Genomic DNA, 22,245 nt, shown 5'->3' with positions numbered 1-22,245 from the left:
CCTTGCACTCCTCAAAAGACACTGTTACTATCAACAGATGATTGGATAAAGAAGTTATGGTTCATATATACAATGGAATATTACCCAGCCATTAAAAAAAAAAAGAAATCCTACCATTTGCAACAACATGGATGGACCTAGAGGTTATTACGCTAAGTGAAATAAGACAGAGAAAGATAAATACCATATGATTTTACTTACATGCAGAATCTAAGGAACAAAAAAGAACAAACTAATAGAAAACAGACTCATAAACATAGAGGACTATCTGGTAATGGCCAGAGGGGAGGGGGTTGGGAGGCTGGGAGAAAGTGGTAAAGGGTTAAAGAAGGACAAATTAGTAGGGGATGGGAGCACAGCACAGGGAACGCAGTCAGCATTCATATATTGGGTAGATGGAAAACCGGAGGGGAGAAGGAGCAATTAGGGAGATCGTTTTATAAACTATATAAATATCTAACCAATGTGCTGTATACTTGAAACTAATTAAAATTAATTAACTTAAAAAAGACACTGTTAAAAGAGTGAAAAGGTAATCCATACACACCAAGAGAAAATCTTCATAAAGCATTTATCTGATAACAGATTCCATCCAGAGGAAACCAGCTGTGGCACACAGATAGTGTAAAATGCTGCTTAGCAATAACAAAGAATGAACTGTGGCCGTACATGGCGACATGAACGGATCTCAAAATAATTAAATGTTGAGTGAAAGAGACCAAAGGATAAAAATTACAGAATATATGATTCTATTTATACAAAAAACTATGAAAACCGTAATGACAGAAAGCACATCAGTGGTCGCTTTGGGTTAGAGTGGGGTGGGTGGAGTCAGGGTACTATAGAGGAATCTTGGTGGTGATGGATATGTTCATCGTCTTGATGGTTTCATGGGTATGTAAATAAGTCCAAACTTGTACTCTTTAAATATGTGTGGTTTGTCATATGCCAATTATAACTCAATAAAGAGAGCAAAGTAAGGAAAGACTATCCATGTTCCAACTGAGATGGCTCGGGAGGCACAGATGTTTGCTCTGAGAATAGATCCTGCGATAAAGCACCCAGAAAGACTACCGAGAGCCTAGATTGATAAAGTAGAAATACACTACTTAAATTCAAAGCGATCATCTTCTGCTGTCTGTAGACAAGTTCGTACTTGAGGATGCAGAGAAACGAGCGTGTTGAGAGGGGCATGACCGGGCTGGTGCAGAAATTCAAGTCTGCCATGAGGAATGGCTGAATGAACTGGAGATGTGAAGTAGAGAAAGAATAAAATAGGAGCCCTAGAGCAGTTAGTAAAATGATTTCAAGGAATCATCTCATAGGAGGAAAGGAAAGGTCTCAGATGGTAGCAGGAGATAGAATTAAGACCTGAGTGGAAGTAAAGCAGGGAATTTAATTTCGTCTTGATATAAGGAAAAATAATAGGTGGAAGTTGGCTTCCGTGGGAGATAGCAAATTTGCTATCTCTGGACACATATTGCTGTGGGCTGGGTCACCAGTTAGGTCTTGCAGAAGGAGTTCAAACTTGCATGCTTGACGCATCCTTACATTGTTATAACACCATATTTTACAAGGTGCCTTCGTAGAGAATAGGCCTCCATAGTATTTTGAGGTAGAATAGTTTCCTGTTGTTCTCATCCACATGAAGAAAGCTGTCGTTTCCTAGGCAACCCATTGTATTACAGTCAGAGGTGGCACCCCTAACTCTGCCGGACTGCGGTAACATTATACCCGTTTCTGCTCTGTTCATTATATTCGAGGGCATTTTCTCATTCATTTCTTGTGATCTTACAGGCAAAATGATACATACAACATTTGAGTGTTTATTCCTTTATTTGTAATGTGTCCATATTTTTACTTGTTTGTATGGTACACAGTTGCCACATTAAGAATTGTGTATAATACAAATCAATTAGTCCCTTAGGAATTATGCCACACCTTTTTAAAAGAATTTGAAAATTATTTTCCTTAGTACCTCTAGGAAAAAATGATTTATTTTACCATCCTTATTTTTAGGTAACTGGGGCCTGGGGGTGAAGTGGAATGGGGTAGAATTTGTTCTTTCATTGCTGACAGCCACCCAGGTCTGGTACGAAATGACTGTTCATACGCTCTTTGCCCCACTACGTGCTGTATGAAAAAGGTATGGCCACCTCGCTCAGCATATATTTGGTTCCCTTCATCGTTGCGAATGCGTGTGTTCACACTCTGAATAGCTATATTCACTCATTTCACAAGAGTAAGTTTGCTGGTATCCTCAAGAGGGGGAGGGGAGTCACCTCGCATAGCATAGCCTTTTAACAGTGACTCATGGTTACTAAACTTGTTTAGAGTAATCTCTGACACCAGAAGGTTATTAATAGGTTTTCTTAGTCCGTGATCTTTTAGCTTAGAATACTGAGACGTTTTCTTCAGTAGAGAGGTGTGTGTGTGTAGGATTTAAAAAAAATTAATACTGGAATTAATGTGATAATAGAATTCTCATCAAATATTTGGCACCAACAATATTTCTCAGGTTACTCTTACATTCTTTATCTTAATTTACTTTGATTTAAGAACTTCCTTTTTTCAGAGGTGTATAATTGATCCCTTTTTGAGAATGAATTTGTATTTAAGGCAGTAAATATAGATTGGTATACATTAGAGGACTGTTGTTTAAAGTGATTCTTTTGCTAAAGAGTAGGTATAAAGAAACTCAAAAAAGTAAAATGTAAGACAAAATAAATGATTTAAGCCTCCCCTCGCCCCAAAATGTCTTGGTTCTTTGAGGCATTTTTCAGTAATAGTAATGACTTATACGTAAATTATAATAAACTCAGTTATGTAAACTAATGGTGAACAGAAACATGAAAAATTCTGCTTCATAGATCATTTCGAAATTGTTTCTAAAAAGGATGACTTTATAAACAGTGGTTTCCATCTCAGTTATGTTTCCTATGCCTAGTTTCATGTGGACAGCATATGGCAGGACTCTGTTTGCAAAAGATGACAATGGAAGTCATTTCCTTGTTATCATTTGCAAAAGATTCCCAACTACATTGAATCCTTAGACATGTTAGTGCCCTCATACATTTGGGCAGATAGACGGGCACGTGGATCAAATTTTTTCCTTGTTCTTAAGGAGTTTATAATCTAGGAGAGGAAATAGGTATGTAAATAATATAATACAGTATAGAGATACTTAGAGGTATCAATGAAATTCTGTGGGAACCAAAGGTATAAAACAGTACCTCTTCGGAGATAGCATTAGGTTTAAAGTGATATTTGAATTGGTTTTTAAGGTGTTTGGCAGGCAATGAGTGAAAAGGAACAGAATGTGAAGTAGCCTAAATTATGAAATGTTCAGAAAACAGTGACAAGTTCAGGATGACTTTATAGGGTTGACTACATAGAGATAAATGCTGGGAAGTGAGGCTAGAGTTGTGGGTTGTGGTAGATCGAAAAGGGCCTTACATACAACCTAAAGATTTACTGAGAGCTGAGGAAATCTTCTGTTGTTTTGTTTAAAACCTTTATTTTTAAATGATTATTAATTCACAGGAAGTTGCACAAAGAGCACATAGGGAGACCATGTATCTTTTATACAGTTTTCCTCCATGGTAACGTCTCACGTGACTGTATACAATATCAAGACCAGGAAATTGACATGGGTACAGTCCACAGGACTTATTCACATCAGACCTATTCACATTGCACCAGTCTTATAACTTGCACATGTGTGTGTGTGTGGATCTGTGCACTTTTATCACATGTGTAGCTAGCTATGTGGTTTCTTTGTAACCACCACCACAATCAAGATTCAGAACTGTTCCATCCCCACGAAGACCCTCTTGCTATCCCTTTATAGCCCTGCCTGTTTCCTTTCCCCCATCCCTAATCCGTTCTCCAAATCTATAATCTTGTTATTTCAAGAATGTTTTATAAATAGAGTCATAGAGTGGGTAACCTTTTGAGACTGGCATTTTTTTCACTCAACCTAATTCCCAGGAGATCTGTGCAAGTAATTGTATCAATTCCTTTCGATTGCTGAGTAGCTTTCATTCTGTGAATGTGCCACACTGTATTTAACCATTCACCCGGTAAAGGACATCTTGACTATTTCTGGTTTGTGTTTATCACAAATAAAGCTGCCCTGACCATTTTTATACAGATTTTGTGTGAACTTAAGTGTCCTTCCTCCGGGGTGAATGCCCAGGACTGTGGTTCTTGGGTTATGTGGTGGGCGTGTTTAGCTGTATAAGAAACCGCCCAGCTCTTCCAGAGCTGCTGTGCCGTGTTGCGTTTCCATTAGCCATGTTTCAGAGTCAGAGACAGCATGAGCTTGGAAGTGTGTTTGGGAAGATGGATGATGTAATGTCAGAAGATGAACTTAGTAAGAGAACTCTGGTGACAAGAAAAGCTTAAGGGTAAGGAGAATGATATGAGACCAGCAGGATATGAGACCAGATTTCTGAGGGAAATGATATGAGACCAGCAGGATATGAGACCAGATTTCTGAGGGAGAATCGAGAGGATTGGATGGTTGTCTACAATTAACTGCAGGTTCACTTAACGCTTTGGCCTATCTTTTCCCCACCATATATTTTTCAGAGCACAAGTCAATAAATTGTGGCCCAGGTTGGCCCATTACTTGATTTTTATAAATAAAGTTTTATTGGAACATAGCCATGCCCATTCATTGACATTTGGCCTATGGCAGCTTTCCTGATGCAGTGGCAGTGTTGAGTAGTTGTGACAGAGACGATATGACCCACAAAAACTTTACTACTTACTTATCTAGAGAAGCTTGATGGATACTTCTGATGAAATAGATATTTTGGAAAGAAATCGGGGGAGGGAGCAGGGAATGTGTGTATTTTGCTCCTACACTTATAAATGTTCCACATACGAGCCGAGGATCCTCTAGAGAAGCAGGTAAGCTGTGGTTTCCGGTGCTCTTTCTCTTTTCATTCACTTTTTTAGTTTGGCTTTATTCAAATTTGCTTATTGAGTTTCTACGTAAGATTTTTATTTCGAGAAATGGTGGCAATAGGGAGTAGGATATCAGTGGCCCCCAAAGCATTTAAAAACTGCTGACTTAGACGACCTCTGACACATCTTTCAATACTGAAGATGCTGTGATTCCATACTGCGGCATCACTTCAAACTTAACATATCAACTCAAAATTCATTTCACTGCCCCAGAATCGGTCTTTCTCTTTGTGACTGACTGGTTTAAGAAATGTCGCCTTTCTATCTCTGGCTCAACACCTGAGTCATCACATTCTTTCTCTCTTACTTCAGCATCTGTTTGCCAAAGTCCTGGTTATTTGAAATCATTGGGCGACAGGAGAGGAAGCTGAAATTTGCAGTTTCTCCCCCTCTTGTCATAAGCACTCTAGGTGATGCGGGATTGTGAGTGTGAGCGTGCATGCGTGTGAGCACACGCGGGACCTGTACTTCCTTCATTAAGCCTAATCGTTTTAATTGATTTTTATATTTATCTTAAAAATTTAGAAAATACAACTGAGTATAAAGAAAATATATAGCTCATCTTAATTCCACGACCGCGTGTAATGGCGTGGTAGGCGGGATACCCTTCCGGATTCTCGTTCATATTCTAGCTCGCTGCCTTTCTCGCTGGGGCAGGTAAGTTAATGAACTCGGGATCATGCTATTCTGTAACCTGCTTTATTTTTTAATTATAATGTTAACATCTTTGCGTGTTAGTGTAGATCTACTTAATTATTTGTAAAACTGGGCATGGTCTTCTATTGTATGGGTATAGTATGATTTAGCCAGATCCATGGGATGACTTTTATTTCTAAGTCCTTGCTGTTGCAAATGACATTCCTTGCTATTGTAAATGACACTGCTTGTACTTACATCTTTGTGTAGTTTTCTATTTCCCTAGGGTAAATTCCTAGAAGTATAATGGGTAGTTCAGAGGGATCACACCTTTTAAAGCTATTTTTACACTTTGCCAATTGCCCTACAGTAAAATTGTACCAATTTGTTTTTCCACCAACAATGTATTTTCTAGAAGTCTTTGCCTCTGAGAGGGAAAAATGTGTTATCATTTTAAGTTAATTATTATTATGAAGTAGAATATCTGTTTTAAGGTTATTCGCCTTTTAACTTCTGAATTAGTCATATCTACACTTTAACCATTTTACTGTTTATCTAAGTGTGCTTTATATATTAAGGTCAAACGTAACTCGCAACTTTATTAAAAATTGGGGATGAGGGGAGAGCAGATTCAGTCTTATACCCCACCGGCTATAACCCTGTGCTTCCATCTGTGAGTAGCCACCTTGTCATCTTTCACCTGCTACCACAAGGCCACCTAGGGATCTCCTGAGTAAGTTGGGCCTTCCTGGGTCAGAGGAAGAGTGGGTGAGAAGGGCTGCGTGCACCTCAGGGACGCGGACCAGAAGCACTAACGAGCAAGCAAGCATCTCTAGCCTTCTAAAGTTGCGCTTTTGCAACACCACATTGGATCTGAGTAGTTGCCGCCGATGGTGGTGACACAGTACGATGTTGGGTATTGGAGGAACGTTGGGTGTAAGGCAGGAGATTTAATATGAAACCTGAGTTTTTGAAAGTCTCGAAATCGGCCGTTAGTACCAGCAATTTGCCTTGCTAATTGCTTATTTTTCCACCTGGTATTTTTTAACGGGAAAGCAGACAGCGGAAAATCTCACCGCCTTGTTTCTAGTTGGGAATTATTATAGACACTACCCTTAAAAATGTGAAGTGGTGACTTGTCTTTTCAGCCTGGGAGTACAGTTCTGATATTGTTGCTAGTGAATTAGTTGAGAACTTTGGAACACTGATTACTGCTTACGTTGAATCCTGTAACTTAAATAGTTTAATTTTTAAGTTAGAATTTTAAAAGATACTAATTAAAAATAAAGTTGTTACCAATTGATTGTATGTGGAAGTCAGTGAGGCCTCATGGTGTGGCATTAATACTCCTGGCCCCTGGTAGTTGGAGACAAGCCTTCTCAACTTGGAGCCTTGACGCAGAAGCTCTGCCAAGCCCCAGACTCTTTTCCGTGTAACTGTTCTGTTTGGTGTCCCCAAACTCGCAATATATATGGCTTCTTAAGAGAATCACACAGGGTAAACCACTTCAGCAAAGCCTCAGGGGAACAACATAAGCTCAAAATTCTGCGCCTCTCACCAGGCAGGCCAGCAGTGAGCCAGTTGGTGAGGCATGATCCATATCATTTTCCTGTCAAGAAGTGGGCTTGTCATGAGGGGACTGTTCTCTCAAACGTTTCTCTTCATGACCAAGTGTTTATAAAACAGTTGGCTACTGTTAGTAGTCTGTGCCCAGTGAAACATAATATGAGGCTCCCTGACCACACAGGTGTAGCATCTGTGTCTTGGAACACCATGTTCAACTGACAAAATGTCCCAGACAATTCAGTCAGTGAACAAAACCATGAAGTCAGACCACGTGTAAATCACCATCTTAGACACTGGGTGGGTGGAGGGGGGACAAAGAAGTGTAAGCAAGCCCTTCGCACAGCCCTCGAATGTGTGGTGTAGGGAGATGAGAGATACATGTGAGAGGTTCTGACACTAACTGCAAGGCCAGGGCCTGACCCCAGCTAACAACTGCAGCAGCGGAGCAGGACAGTGGAGGGGGTGAGGGGCGGGCGCGTGGCCTTGGGCTCTGAGAGGAGAGAAGTGCGAACTTTCAGACTGTCAGGGTCACTTGAGAAGAGACAGAGATGTCCAGGGTGAGAGTATGAGTAGGCGACCGGCAAAAGACAACTGGGAGAACCTTTACGTGGAATTTGCGATTTGAAGAAATGAAATGGATCCCAGCAGTCATCCGCCCAGCAACCTTCCGTGAGACCACCCAGCTGGCAAACTTGCACTTGAGGCAAGGCCAGCCTCCTCGTGGAGGGGCCCTTTCTCCAGTCCGCACACCTAGAGTCTCAGCCTTGGAATGAAGGAGGGATGCCTCTTTATTGCAAAGAAAAAAGCAAAATTAGAAGATTGATGAACTTTTTATTTTTTAGGCTTATAAAATGCTTGCAAAAGAGCACTCTTTACCCAGCTTCCCCAAATGTTAAGATTTTTTTCAATAACAGTAAAATGATCAAAATCAAAAAACTAACACTGATATAATATTATTAACTAATCCACAGACTTTTTTCAAATTTCACCCCCCAAAAATTTATCATTTGTCCTGCTAATACCCTTTTTCCGGACCAGGATCCAATTTAGACCCACACATTGCGTTTATTTGTAGCAGCTCCTTAGTCTCCTTGAATCTGGAACAATTTCTCAGTCTTTGCCTTTCGTCCCCTTAACACTTTTGAAAAGTACTGGCCAGTCGTTTTGTTGAATGTCCCTGCATTTGGGTTTGGCTGACGTTTCTTCATGATTCAGTGCGGGTGATGCCTTTTTGGCAAGAAAACCATGGAAGCGATGCCATGCCCCGTGCAGCACCTCCATGAGATCAGCAGTCTTACGGTTCGCTTGATCATGCAGTTGAGGGTTGAGGTGGCATCTCCATGTGAAAGTGCCTTTTCCTTTGGTCACTAATAAGTCTCTTAGAGTAGTGGGCATGTTTCTTAAAAGTCTCCCAGGTGATTCTGATGTGTCTCCAGGATTGAGACAGAGAATGACAGAAATGTATCAAGGTGGATGGAGGAGGTCGAGGATGTTTTGTCAGAAAGTCTTATCTCAGTGTGGAAGGAGCGAATGCAGATGTGCACGTGTGGAACAGAGAGAGCGACACTAAAGTCTCCAAGGGAAGTGGAGCAGTTTTGAAGTATTTGCTGCAAGGAGTTACTGGTTGGAAATCAGCCTGGTTTGAAGGAATATTTCTAACTGTGCCCAGATTTCTACAGTGCTCAGAACCCTGGGGGCTGAAGTAGAGAAGGTTTTTAGTACAGGACATCCATGCTGTCTAGGGGAGCAAGAGACTGGAGCCAGGAGCGCACGCAGCACTGAAACGTGCACGACTTAGCAGGACAGGTAACACGGTCTGAGCAGCTTGAAAGGGGCACACCATTTGAGAGAGCTGTGTGAATAGCTGACTCAGTAGGTGTGAGGGGACAGACAAGGACGTGACAGATAAGGAGGATGTGGTCGGAGGCAGAGAACATGCTGACATGATGCAGGCTGGCCGGAGATGGGGTCCGTGGGGGCCCCGGTGTGAGTGCTGCCGAAGGGAGTCGAGTCAGATCGAAACAAGAATGGTCAGGTTTATCTGTTGTGTGTGTGGCATCTTCGTTCCGTAAATACTTTGTGCATTACCTTTCCTGGTGAAATACTTGACTTCTTAAGCTTTTCTGGTCATCTTTTAGTAATATTTAGACAAGTTTCTTTTTTAAAAAAAAGCTTTTCTTTTAATCAGCTTGTAATTGTTCATGTAATGGAGAACAGAAATCACAGAAATTGTTGAAATATGCATAAACTTATAGGTCATCAATTGAAATATGAACTTCATTTCTCTCATTTATCAGGACTGCTAATCATAAAGTTGATGGATTTTAGTTTCTCTTTTATATCCTGCTGCTGATTATCCTACATAGATGGTAACTAACCATGAAGCTACCTGGATTTGGAAATGTCTTGTCCCCATTGATATTATCTATTTCTGAATCGTTTGAGTCAGGCTTTTCATTGTTAAGACCCATTCCAGCCTTTAGCTTTTTACTTAGCATTGTTTGTGGCACTGTTTGTCAAGCAGTGATTGGTAACCTACTTATATATGTAGGCATGTACGTAGTTATTTGTTAGAAATAAATCTTAACTATTTAGGGGGGATAGTATATGGGGATGAAACAGAAGCAGGAATGAGGTTAGTACAACATAGTGAACACTTCGATCTGTTTATCTCATTTCCTTTATTATTTTGCTCTTTAAAAAAGTAAAATGTGAGTTGTAAAACATTCAAACATCTGAAATAGAGCAAGTGAAAAACAAAAGTATTCTTTTTACCCCTCCCCGTAGGCAGACGATGCTCCTCAGTTCGGTAGTCCAGACTCCTGGCCTGGTTTCTCTGTGAGGACACAGGGAGGCTCCTTGCTCAGCACTGTGACCGTCAGGTCGAGTTAAATGACTTTCTTGAGGAAGGGTTGCAGCACGTCCTTCCTTCAGGTCCCTGTGTCAGCACCACGTGTGGTGAACTCCTTGACTATGATGTGGCACGTTTCTCTACATCCAGTTTTCACCCGGTGTGTACATCCCAGCGATCGAGCATGCTGATGCGCAGCCGTTCATCCGGCACGTGTGGAGCACATGCAGGCGCTGGGCTCCTGCAGAATGCGGAAGGACACACGTTACTTGGAAATCACAGGGTGAAGCAGTATGGCCTTCAGCTGGGGAAACACTGCAGCAGTCCGTGGCGGTGGAGACCGTGTGATGGAATTTACCTGAGGGCGGGCATCGAGCTAGCTGAGCAGTGGAGGAAGAAGAGGAGATGGCCAGGAGGTGGGGCAGGTGTGGGCACAAAGAACATTCCAGGCATAGGGCAGCACACGTGCAAGGTTCCCAGAGGAGACCAGTGTGACCGGAGCCCTGATGCGTGTGCGTGCTGGGGGTGGGGGGGGCGCGGTGTAGTGCAGGGTGAGGTCAGAGGGGCAGGCTCAGACCATGTGCGCTTTTGTGGGCTGCACTGAGAAGAAGTTTTCTCCATCCTAAGAGCTGTTGGTAATTGAAGCATTTAAAGCAAAGGGAATGACCACTGTATTTGTGTTACGAAAAGGTCATTCTAGTTGTGATTCGGAGAATGGGTGGTAGGGGATTCAAGGAAACGGTCAGCAGGCCACTTAGTAGATGACGTGTACGCGAGCGTCAGTCGTGGTGTCGCTCCCGGAACTAGGCAACAGGCGAAGAATACCAGGCGTCGGAACAAGGTCCCGAGCTCTGTTTTCGATGTTAGGTTCGAGGTGCCTCGAGACATCTGAGTGGGGACATTTCAGTCGCCTGCTGAATGTATTAGTAAGAGAAGTGGGTCAGAGAGAGGGATCTGTGTGGTATCTGCGTCTAGGTGGTAGTTAAAGCTGTGGGCGTGCGTGAGTCACTTGGGGAGAGATAATAGAATGAGAAGAGGGCCTTGTACCCTGGAATTCCCAATATTTAAATGGCCTCATCAAGGAAGATGAGCCAGAAAGGATATAGGAGGAGTGACCAGGGAGACAGGAAGGAAAAAATTAGGGTGGTGGTGAGTCACAGAGGACAAAGGAGGAGCAGTTTTAGAAGAAGGGTGTGATCAACAACGGCAGACGCTGCCAAGAGCTCGGAGACTGACAGCTGTTTCATGGCGGGCAGGTCGTTGGAGACTGGCTGACAGCTGTGAAGCACTAGGTGTAGAAGCCACACGGGGTTGAGCCGAAGAGTGAATAGGAAAGAGATGTGGGCTGTAGCAGGCCCAGGTGGATGTCTTGAGAGGTTAATGATAGTGGGCAGTGCTAGGAGGGGCATGGAGTCCAGGGAGAGTTTACTTCATTTCGGTAATGGGAGCCTCGATCATATTTAAAACTGATGTGGGGGAAAATCAGGTGAGAGGGGCGTGGACGATATTAGGAGATGAGGTAACAGGCAGGGCGAGTCCCTGAGAAGGCAGGGGATGAGTGGAGCCCGGACGCAGGGAGGATCCGCATGGCTAGGTGAGCACAATGGTGAGCTGGCCGGGAGTTTGCTGCTGTCTCCTCCTCACCGTCCCCCGTAATGTAGATGGCAGTGTCATCTTCTGAAAAGAAAAGGGTGTTACATATGAATGAATCCAGGCTGCCTTTCATCTCCTAAGGACCATAAGTGGCTTTCTATTTCTTTGCTTCTCTCCTCCCTGTTTTAAAAACAGCATTATTGAGACATAACTCATACATAGCCCACTCATTTAAAGCGTGTAATTCAGTAATTTTTAGTTTATACACAGATAATGTGCAACCATAACCATAGTCAATTTTAGGACATTTCAAAACCTCAAAAAGAAACCCCAAACCCTTTAGTTGTCACCATCCATCACCACCCCTTCTTACTCACCATTCGCTATCAGAAATGAGCATAGAGTATGGCCTGATTTGAGATTAAAATCATACTATGATGTCGAGAGTATAAACTGAGGCATATGAAGGATCGCTAAGAGCCTCAAACTTTAGCCAGAGAAGCGAAGGGGGCCGAGGCCCTGCTACCACAGGGTCGCCAGTATAAAGATCAACAGATAGATAATACACTTAAACCTACTGAATGTCAAATTCTTCCCTGGCAAAGAGAATCATCTTAAGAATGAAGATTAATAAAATAAAATTGAGAAAGCAACACATGTAACTAGATTTTAAGAGAACATTTACTGTTGATAAATGATTTTATCTCCTGGCCCAGAAAAAGTATAATCTTGGGTACTTAAAATTTGAGTACAGGATGACAGACTGCGTCAGACAGCTGAAGCATTGACAGAATAGGGTAGTAACAACAGACAGACAAGGTAAAGATTCCGTTTAACATTGGCGCTGAATAAGATTTCATGATGGGATTATTAGAAAGATGATTTATAAGCACTTGGAAAAGAAAGTAGTAGTAGAAATCAGCATAGGCTTAGTAAAGAAGTCATACCAAATTAACATTATTTCATTTTCTTATATTCAGGAAATGTAGAGGAAATACTTATTTTATCCAAGTATCTAACAAAAAGCCATGTGTACATGATTTGGATATAGGTGTGTATGTAAGTGGTTGAGCAGCCATGCCCAAAGATTATTAGTAAGAAGATCATCATTGAACAGGGCGGCATGATTCAAAGGCAGAACCATAGTGCTTCATTCATGGTTATTTCCTTTTCAACATTCTGGCTAATGAGCGAGGTCATGGGAAACATACCTGTCAGATTTTAGATGATACCGACAGGAGAGCGGTAGCCGGCAATTCATAAATACCTCCGCACTGTCGGATGATGGGCTGTTAGTGAGATTAAATTAAGTACTGAGAAGAGTTCAAGCTTTCATTGGCACGTCATTCAAAGATCTGGCTTTGAATGAATGACAGGGTATAATTGCAGAATTTCTCGAAGGTAGCCTTGGACGACATTAGCACTTGCGACATTTGTAGGGAAGTGGCAGTCTCTTCTGCATCATTCTTTTTTGGATGGAGTTGGAACTTTAGCCCTCTCATAGTTAAGGAAGCCGAGAGGTTTTCTGGAGGCTGTTTCGGGAAGACAGACATGCTCCCTTCAGAGAGGAGCCTCACGAGGAGGAGGAGTTGGGGCGCCGCCTGCTCTGCAATGCAGCCCCAGGACCAGCAGGCGCTGTGGGGAGGCAACTTTTGCCTCGTCGTGAATGTTCTAACAGCCACCTGACTCTGAAACCTGCAACCTTGCATTGTCGGACACAGGAAATATTTAAGGTGAAGCAATGTGATCATTTGGTAAGGAGGGCAGAAGGTTTTAGAAGGGAGTACCATGTGACTGAATGCTTCTTTAGGTGCTAGTAAACGCTTACGTCCTACAAGTCTGCTCGGTCATCTCCTCGAAGCATGTTTGTTCATAACTATGGTGTAGCAGCTTTTTGTAGCCTTTATGGTTTTCACATATCTTTAATTCTCGCTCTACTTGAGGCTCTTTCACTGGTTTACAAGCTTTAACTACTTTGCTTTTTTAGTGGTTCTTTAGGACTTAAAGTATATAACTTTAACTTTTTGCAGTCTGTCTTCAAGAAATACTAGTCTGCTTCACGTGTAAGAACCTTACAGCACTATACTCAGTCACCCACCATTGAACTCTTGTCACATATTTCTGTCTACATGTGGTGTGGCCCCAGAATACATAGTTATTTATACTTTAAACAGCCAGTTATCTTTTAAACAATGAGAAAATATATTTACCTACATTACTATCTCCAGTGCTCTTCATTTCTTTGTGTATATGCAGATTTTCCTCTTGAATCATTTTCCTTCTGCCTGTAGGACTTCCTTAAACATTTCCTGGAGTGCAGGTCCGCTGGAGACAAAGTCTTGCAGCCTTTTCGTCTTGGCAGCTCTTCATTCAGCTTCGTTTTTGAGCAATGCTTTCACTAGATATAGAATTCTAAGAGGACAGTTTCATTTTTTTCCCAGAACTTTAACGATGTTTCTCCACTATCGTTTGACTTGCTTCATTTCTGTCAAGAAGTCTGTTGTCATTCTTTGATTTTTCTTTTCTGTCTGTAATGTTTTTTTCCCTCTGGTTGCTTTTAAAATCTTGTCTTTACTGAATAAAAGCAATTTGATTATTCCCTGTCTTGGTGTACTTTTCTTCCTGTTTTCTTGTGCTTGGGATTTTTTTTTACCTTCTTGGCTCCATGGGATTATAGTTTTCATCAAATTTCGTAATTTTTCAGCCATTACATCTTCGTATACTTTGTCTAGCCTTCTCCCTCCTTGGGGACCGCAGTTACACGTGTCTTAGACTGCTTACTGTCATCCTGTAACTCACCGATGTGCTCCCTTTTTTACTAACAATTCTTCTGCAGCGTCTCATCTGCTGTTAATTCTATCCAGTGTGATTTTTATTTCAGACATTGTAGTTTTATTTCTGTGTTTGATTTGGGTCTTTATTTTCATGTCTTCCACATCTTAACATGTTCACTTTTTTCCTGAACATACGACTATAGTAACTTTTAATGTCCTTGTTTATTAATTCTGCTATCTGTGTCACTTGCGGGGATGTTTCTGTTGATTGGTTCTTTCCTCGTTATTAGTGTGTTTTCTAGTTTTGATCCTGTTCAGGCTTGCTTTTGAGCTCTGTTGGGTGGAACCAGAGCCAAGTTTAGTCTAGGGCTAATTTTGTATAACTGAGACGAAACCCTTTGCGTACTCTACTGCGTGCCCTGTGAACATGAGGTTTTCCTCAGGTTGATGGGAACAAGAACTTTTTCCAGCCCGTGTGAGCTCCGTGGCCTCGGGCGCTCTCCCCTCATGCACCTGCCCATCAGTACTCAGCCGAAGAAGCCCGCGGGTCTTTACAGGTCTCTCATGCTGTCCTCAGCGTAGCCCTGTCCACTCAACTCAGCTTGAACTCATGGGGACCACCTGTTCTGCCTGGCTTCGCCTCCCTATGCCATGGCCTGGAAATTCTCTCCAGATGGTAAGCTAGGGCAGTTGGGAGGTTTGCCTTATTCGTTCCCTTTCTCTCAGGGGCCACTGTCCTTTGCTGCCCGAGGTTCAGTGTTTAGAATTCATTGTTGCGTATGTTTTCTCCTATGTTTTAGTCTTTTTTATGGGGAAAGATAAATCCGGCCTGTTCCTCCATCTTGGCCATAAGTGGAAGCTCATTAGTGACGTTTTACTTATCGCTAACATTTTCCCTTTGCCTTCAAAGCCTTTTCGCGTCGCTTGCCGCTGTCCCCCTCTCGTCCCCGCCACGCCTCTTCTCAGACAGACCCTGCGCTTCTCCGCCCGTCCCTGGCGCGTGTGTCTCCTTCCCCTCCAGCTCCTTTGCCCTGGACCCTGCTGGTCGGCCAGGCGCCTCTCCGTGTTATCTCCGTCCCATTGGACACGGAATTGAACCTCTTCTCCCCACGGCTTCTGTAACACCGTTTTCAGTACCCAGGTGTGCGTGTCATGAGTCTGCTGGTCTTCCCTGCTGGGCACGTGTGTCTGTGCACACATGCGTTCACACACGCCTGGGGGCGGGGACGGCCTTGCCACCTGTGTCTCGTACAAGGCTCTGCGGGGACATAATACACAGAGCAGGTATTTAACAAACGCAGCTGTGTCGTATGTGCTTGTTAAAGTGAGTCGTTTTTCTCCTCCCTCCCCGAATCAGGCTACGGAAGAGGTTTCCAAAAATCTGGTTGCCATGAAAGAAATCCTGTACGGCACGAACGAAAAGGAGCCGCAGACAGAAGCAGTGGCCCAGCTCGCCCAGGAGCTGTATAACAGTGGGCTCCTGGGCACCCTGGTGGCCGACTTGCAGCTCATCGACTTTGAGGTAAGAAATGAAGTCCTTCTTTTCCACAAACGGGACCCTAGTCACAGTCCTCTTCCCTGCGTTCTCTCTTTTGAAACATCTTGAGTCCTGTCGCGCTCTTGGCTCTGAGTTAGTGACCTAGAGGCACGCCCAGGCCACCTGCCTACTTAGAGCCCGGACAAGAGCCCGAGGGTGTCTCAGGCTCAAGCCAGGTTTTCTCCCCTGTTCTCACCACATCGCCTGTGAGTTTTTTTAGGAATTCCTTATGCCCTTTCATTTAGGTTGTATTTAATAGTTGTTGTTTTACATAATTCACTACTCCTTGGCTATCAAGGCATAAACAGTCTAAAGAAGATCGTAGAGTGTTAGAATGTTAAAGGTAGATGAGATCTTAGAGAATATCCAGTTATGTTTTTTGGGGGGGTTTTACCTGCTAAGAATTCATTGCATGAGAGATCATACATGTTTTGCTTGGCACAGCTTTTAAATGTTTAAATTAAGATAACATTTAAAGAGCAGAAGATTTTATACACAATTTTGAATTTCTGGCTTCTCTCGAAAATCTGAGGCTGGCAGTAGTAGGCCTACAGTCCTGCAGGGCCCCTCAGCCAGAGCAGAGTATCAGCTGCCTTTTGACGCAGGAGACCCACACTGGGCACGCTGCAGACGGAGCAGCTTGCATGTCTGTCTCAGGCCTGCTTTGCCCGTTTGCATCTCAGCCTGGCTCTGGTAGGTATTCAAGACTGTTGCCCAAGCTTATATAGCCGGATCGTGCCATGTTAGGTATTTATGAATTTAACAGTGAAAATAATGGTCCTTGATACCAGTTTGAATAAACTCGTCTGACAAGCATATGTGTATGTGTGTGTGTGTGTGTATATACGTGTGTGTGTATATACATGTGTGTGTGCGTGTGTGTGTACGCGTGTGTGTAGTAATGAAGGGCTGTGGCCTGCCTGGTCATGGTTCTTGATTCTTTATCATGGATGCGCTTTGTTTTAAGCCCCAGTGTTTGTCATCCTGAGTGATTGGATGTCTATGCAGATGCTTTTTGAAAACAGTGGGGAAATTGGCAGACATATAGCCAGATTCAGTTTTGGAGAGAAACAGGAGGGTATGGTTCATAAGTTACTCAAATATAATATTGATAATAAAAGAGAATAAAAATTTATTTCTATCCTGTAGAACTAGTTGAACTGTGATATTTTCATTTATCCAGCTGATTTCATGTATTTTTAATAGCGTTTCACATTTCAACAACAATTTTTATTTTCTCTGCAAAGTTGGGAATGCACTGGAACACTCAGTTCCTCCTCCTTTGTCTACCCACCCCATTCCCCAACTTGGACACTGAATTTAATATCCATTTGGGACTTCAGAGACACAAACTTAAAAGTCACGTGTGCTCTGAGACTGGTTCTAGGAGATGGCTCGGACAGCAGCCGGCCTAGCCCGGCCCGGGATGCTTGCTGGCGCTGGAGAGCTGTCATTTCAGTCTCCTGCAGGCTCCTCAGCCTCCGACAGGTGGCTATTCTGAAGCATCTCTTGGGGTCCAGTTCTGCCTTCATTAATTTCTTATGCACCTTCCGATGATAAGATTCCCTATGTAGTGGTAATGTCTAGCTAGGTTTTTGTCACGTTCAGTGGTGTGATTCTGACCTCTGACCTGATGCATCACTTGATACTTAGCGCCTTCATTATTGCTCTCTATATAGTCTTTCCTAAGTAGACCTAGTGTAATGGATATGGAGTGTCTACTTACCATTAAAGCTCAGCTTTTTACAGATTTCTTTCATTTTTGTTATATTAGCAGATAGAGTTTCTCCTTCCATCACCATAAAAGGAAAGCGTAGTGTTTACAGCATGAGCATCCTGTTTAAGGCTGCCTGTTCTATTTGGGTGGGAAGCAGATCCCTAAACATTGTAAGCATGTACCTGGAGGTTTTTTATTTTCATACCTGAATCAGCATGATTCTGATAGGAATGGTTGAAATTATATGTGGTAAGATTTCAACACATTGCTCAGGTTAAAAATAGTATACTGTTAAAACTTAGAATTTAAAATTATAAAGAAATAAAGTAAGAAAATTTAGTGTCTGTAAATGTTTTAAAGCCAGATATTCAGTCATAATTATAAATATGCAATGCCTTGATTAAAGTTTATTTGGGAGGGTGGATGGGCATTTTGATGTTTAGTCAAGTAAATATTTTAACGATTGTATTCCTAATAGGGCAAAAAAGATGTGGCTCAAATTTTCAACAATATTCTCAGAAGACAAATTGGTACAAGAACTCCTACTGTTGAATACATCTGCACCCAACAGAATATTTTGTTCATGTTATTGAAAGGGTATGTACAATGTACTAAAATTTATATTCTCAGTTGAAAAATGAAGAGGAAAGATGGTCTTGGGCCAAAACAAGATGGTGAATGTGGGAAAACGTTTTCTGTATGGTTCAATCAGCTCATTTTTTGGTAAATCTTGAACACGTTTCCATCCTTAAAATTCAGCCTGTGAGCTAAATCGAATTTGAAAATGCCCGTGGAAGTTTAAAAGTAGGTGTATCATGAGCCTTTAAATTCTCATTATATGTGACTGGAGGAAAAAAAGTCTTCTGTGGTCTTATTTCTGTTCTCTAAGATTTAAAAAGTTTAATTGTATGAAGTATCAGTTAAGTCACATATTAAAAGACATCTTTGGATAGACACGCACACAGTTAGGCAATAAAAGCTGCCTAGTAAATAGAGCTTGAATGCTGTGCAGCTTAACTTTGGTCAGTCAACAAAGAACATGTTTATGAAGTATTACCCTTTGCTTTTTCCCTATGTGTGTCCCCTCGTAACCCACTTAATATGATAATTCGTAGTGCATCCTCCTAGAATTACTACTGGACTAAGAAGGCATTATGCTTGGGTAGTTTGTCAGTTTAAAAAAAAACAACTAAAAAATTTAACTTCAAAACAAACATATCCCTTCTTCATCACTGAGCCCCCTCCCTGCGATAAAAGGCTACCTCCTGTTGATGCACACCAGAGTTGTTTGCCAGCTCTGGTTATAGTGGACATCTGTTTGTCCCAGCATTGGTGGTTATCAAATTGGTGGGCAGGCGGTTTATTGGCATGGCAGTTGGTGTGAATCAGCTCGCTCTCCTCCCCTAGCTTTACAGCTTGCCTCACTCTGATTCATATCTCTGTGGTTTAACACTTCTCCCAAGTTCTAACTTGCTTAGACAAACCATGAGTCAGTACATGTGTTGGATGCCAGCATTCTATTTCCTTTTTTCTATTTCTAACTATGTTGCTTCTTCAGATGTTGCCATATAGAACTTTTGGCATCTAATTTTCTTGTCGTATCAATCCAGTGTTTTGTATATAAACATGTAGTGAGCAGTCTGAATTTTTGGTGTTCTGAGATCAGCTTCCAGATGCCTTTGTGTATTTTTAAAACCAGTATTTCATTTTCCATAGAAAAAGCAGTCATTATTAAAATCCAAAAGTTATCTCTGCCTACATTTTCACTCTCGAGTAGCCAGGTATGATAGGCACATTGTTAAACATTATGCAAGATAAGAATTTTAAGATACACTTAAAGGAAAAGTTTAAGGCTCCCTCTGAGCTGGCCAGAGCAGAAACTTCGGCCAGAAAGGAGAGAAGCGTGAAGAATGCAACTGGCATTGGGATCCAACAGAACCCGTCTCCCCTACCCTTTTTAGCCTTAGTGTGGAAAATGCACCTAAAACTGGAGGGAATACTGCGACACGCCCGTTCCGGTCCATCGGGCGGCTCCGGCAGTCCTTAGCCTAGTGCTGTCCTTACGTCCTCTCTCTCTGCCTCCCGCTTTCTTCCTCGCACGTGACTTCAGTCGTGTGCATCCCTCGTAAGCAGATCACGCGTCTAAGGACTTTTTTTAAAACAGTCACAATATCATTTACAAACCTAACATTAGCTAATGCTCAAGGCTCAGATTTCCTTGATTTTCACACACACCCAAAAAAAGGGTTATCGTTCAGTTCATTTAAATCAGGTTCCAAGAAAAGCCCACAAATGAAATTTGGTTGCTATAATTCTTAACTTTCTTTTAATCTATAATAGTTCGTCCCAGATATATCATTTATTTGTTGAAGCAACTGAGTTATTTGTTTTGCAGGAAAATCACATTTTGCATTCGCATCTCTTTGGTTTCATTCAACATGTATCTTTATCCTCTGTTCTTTTAAATGGGTTATCAGGTCATTATGAACTCAAGTTTTTGGCTTTTTAAAAAATATGTTTAATGTGTTATAATCCATTGCAGTCATCACGTCCACATTTTTATGTCCAGACTGCCCCATCTTGGGCCAGTGGGAGTTCCTCCCCTGTGTCCTTTCAGGCAGAGCCCATTAGCCTTTGATGGCTTCCGTGCCTTTCCGGCACAAGGTGTCCGGTGCTCGTCCTGTGCAGGTTCCTGCCTCAGATCTGGAAAAAGCCATTTCTTCAAGGAGCCCTGTGAAATTCCTTTCAAGATGTTTGTGCTTTGCGGGTCGATCAGTTGGTTTAGACTGCTCTCATACAATATGATTATCTGCTCAGGCGATGAATACTTTGAGGTTAGACATTTGGGAGAGGTACGCTGTCACTTAGTTCACGTTTGAAAATAATCTCGTTGATAGTGTCAGACTAGTGCCTCTGGAGGCAGTAATTTTTTCTCTGGCAATTTAAATGTTAATGCGCTCTCTGCCCTCGTGCTGGCAGGTTGTAGGCATAACTGTTGCCTTGTACTCATTGGTTTATGGCTTAATCGTGTGAGAGAAGCATGAAAACTGCCATCAGAACTTGCCCAGCTCGTTGTCCCAGACTATCTTACCCTTGTCTTTCTAGTCTCCTGCTTATTAAAGATTAGCGAAGATGGATTGTATGATTACCATTTTGCGAGCAGACATTTTAATCACCTGAGAGCCCGTCAGCAGTCTGGCTGCCATGCCGCAATGAGACAGAGCAATGTCGTTTTGATCTTCGTGAGGATTTGTGACGAACCTGTGTACTACAAGAGGATAATGCTGTTAGGTAACAGTTAAGACTGTAGGCTTTCGGGAGATAAGACGTAGACTTGGTCAATGAGGTGATCTTTGGTAGAAGAGGTAGAACTCAGGATCGGTGTTTCAGGTGGTTTAGGATTTGCACAAGCTGCAGAGTACAGGACAGGAATGACTGTCGTGATTGGCGATGGCGAGATGATCAGAATGCTTTCTGGCAGAGTGGGAGATGGCGTCTTAGCAGAGGCATAGGTCTGATGAGGGGAAGCCTAGACATTAAGCCCAGAAGTTTGTCTTTGATTAGCAAGAAGAAATCATTTTAAACTCTTGACGGGGAAATGCCCTTAATACGCTCATGGGCTGGGTAGATTTGGGAAGACAGAGCTTAAAGATGCTGGCTAGGAGTGCTTCGTCTCCCCGGCTGTCAGCTGATGCAGCCAGTGGGAACGGATAAAAAGCAGTGAAACTAAGATATTTCAAAGATGCATTTTAAAAGGATTGGTTGGGAGCAGATAAAGAGGGTAAGATTCAGAAGTGTATTGTCCAATAGAGTACCTACCTACCCGCATGTAATTACTTAAACTTACTTAAATTAAACATTTAAAATTCATTCTCTTAGTCACATTAGCCAGAATGCACGTGCTCAGTAGCCACGTGGCTGTTATGCACCATTATGGACAGCACAGATACAGAACATAACCATCATCACAGAAAGTTCCCTCCAACCCGTTTCAGACCTAGGCGTCTGAAACAAAACACTGGTGTCACCTTATAGAAATGAGGACGCAGGAGAGGGGCCTGTTTCTGAAGGGAGATGAGGTTTGATTTTAGACACGTGGAGTTTATGGTGGACCTTTAACTGAAATTGTCCCAAGACAACAGAAAGTGCCTACCTGTAGTTCAAGTGTAGACCTGAGCGGGGTGGAGCCATGGTGGGAGTGTGGGCCTTCGCCGGCAGGCCAGAGGCAACTGAGGAAGGACCTCAGCCAGGCAAAAACTAGGAACAGTCAGGGAGAGAAAGGGGACCTGGGGGAGACAGGAGAACTGGGCGAGCTTTTCCTTTGAGAGCTGCAGAGATCAGCAGTGTCAGGACACCAGGCAGTAGAGTCTGTACTATGAGACGTGATCGATTTGGCCAAGAGAGGTCTTCGCCAGGAGGACGTTGGAGAATGGAATTTGCTTGCAGGAGACTGGAGCAGACGTTAACACGAGGCTCACAGCCCGAAAGGCAGTGGAGGGGGAGAGAGCTCGAGCAGAAGGGCCGGCCAGCCCGAGGCTCGGTGCAGTTGGAGGGAAAAGGCAGCTGGGCCTGGAGGAAACGGGGTTTTCTTTCCGAT

The 22,245-nt window shown here is 42.6% G+C and overlaps 1 protein-coding gene across 2 annotated transcripts in view; it reads left to right on the top strand.

The window, feature by feature from the left end:
- The window catches only part of CAB39 (calcium binding protein 39), a 75,100-nt gene that overhangs the window by 36,921 nt on the left and 15,934 nt on the right, over positions 1-22,245 (top strand). For both annotated transcript variants that reach the window (XM_039855769.1, XM_039855770.1), the window contains exons 3-4: positions 15,752-15,916; positions 18,127-18,245. In XM_039855769.1, coding sequence (XP_039711703.1) covers positions 15,752-15,916; positions 18,127-18,245 — 284 coding nt within the window. The remainder of the gene's footprint in view (positions 1-15,751; positions 15,917-18,126; positions 18,246-22,245) is intronic.

This window comes from Pteropus medius, unplaced genomic scaffold, assembly GCF_902729225.1.
Source record: "Pteropus medius unplaced genomic scaffold, Ma_sr-lr_union100, whole genome shotgun sequence".
Classification (NCBI taxonomy): domain Eukaryota; kingdom Metazoa; phylum Chordata; class Mammalia; order Chiroptera; family Pteropodidae; genus Pteropus; species Pteropus medius.
This window is presented reverse-complemented; position numbering and strand designations above follow the sequence as displayed.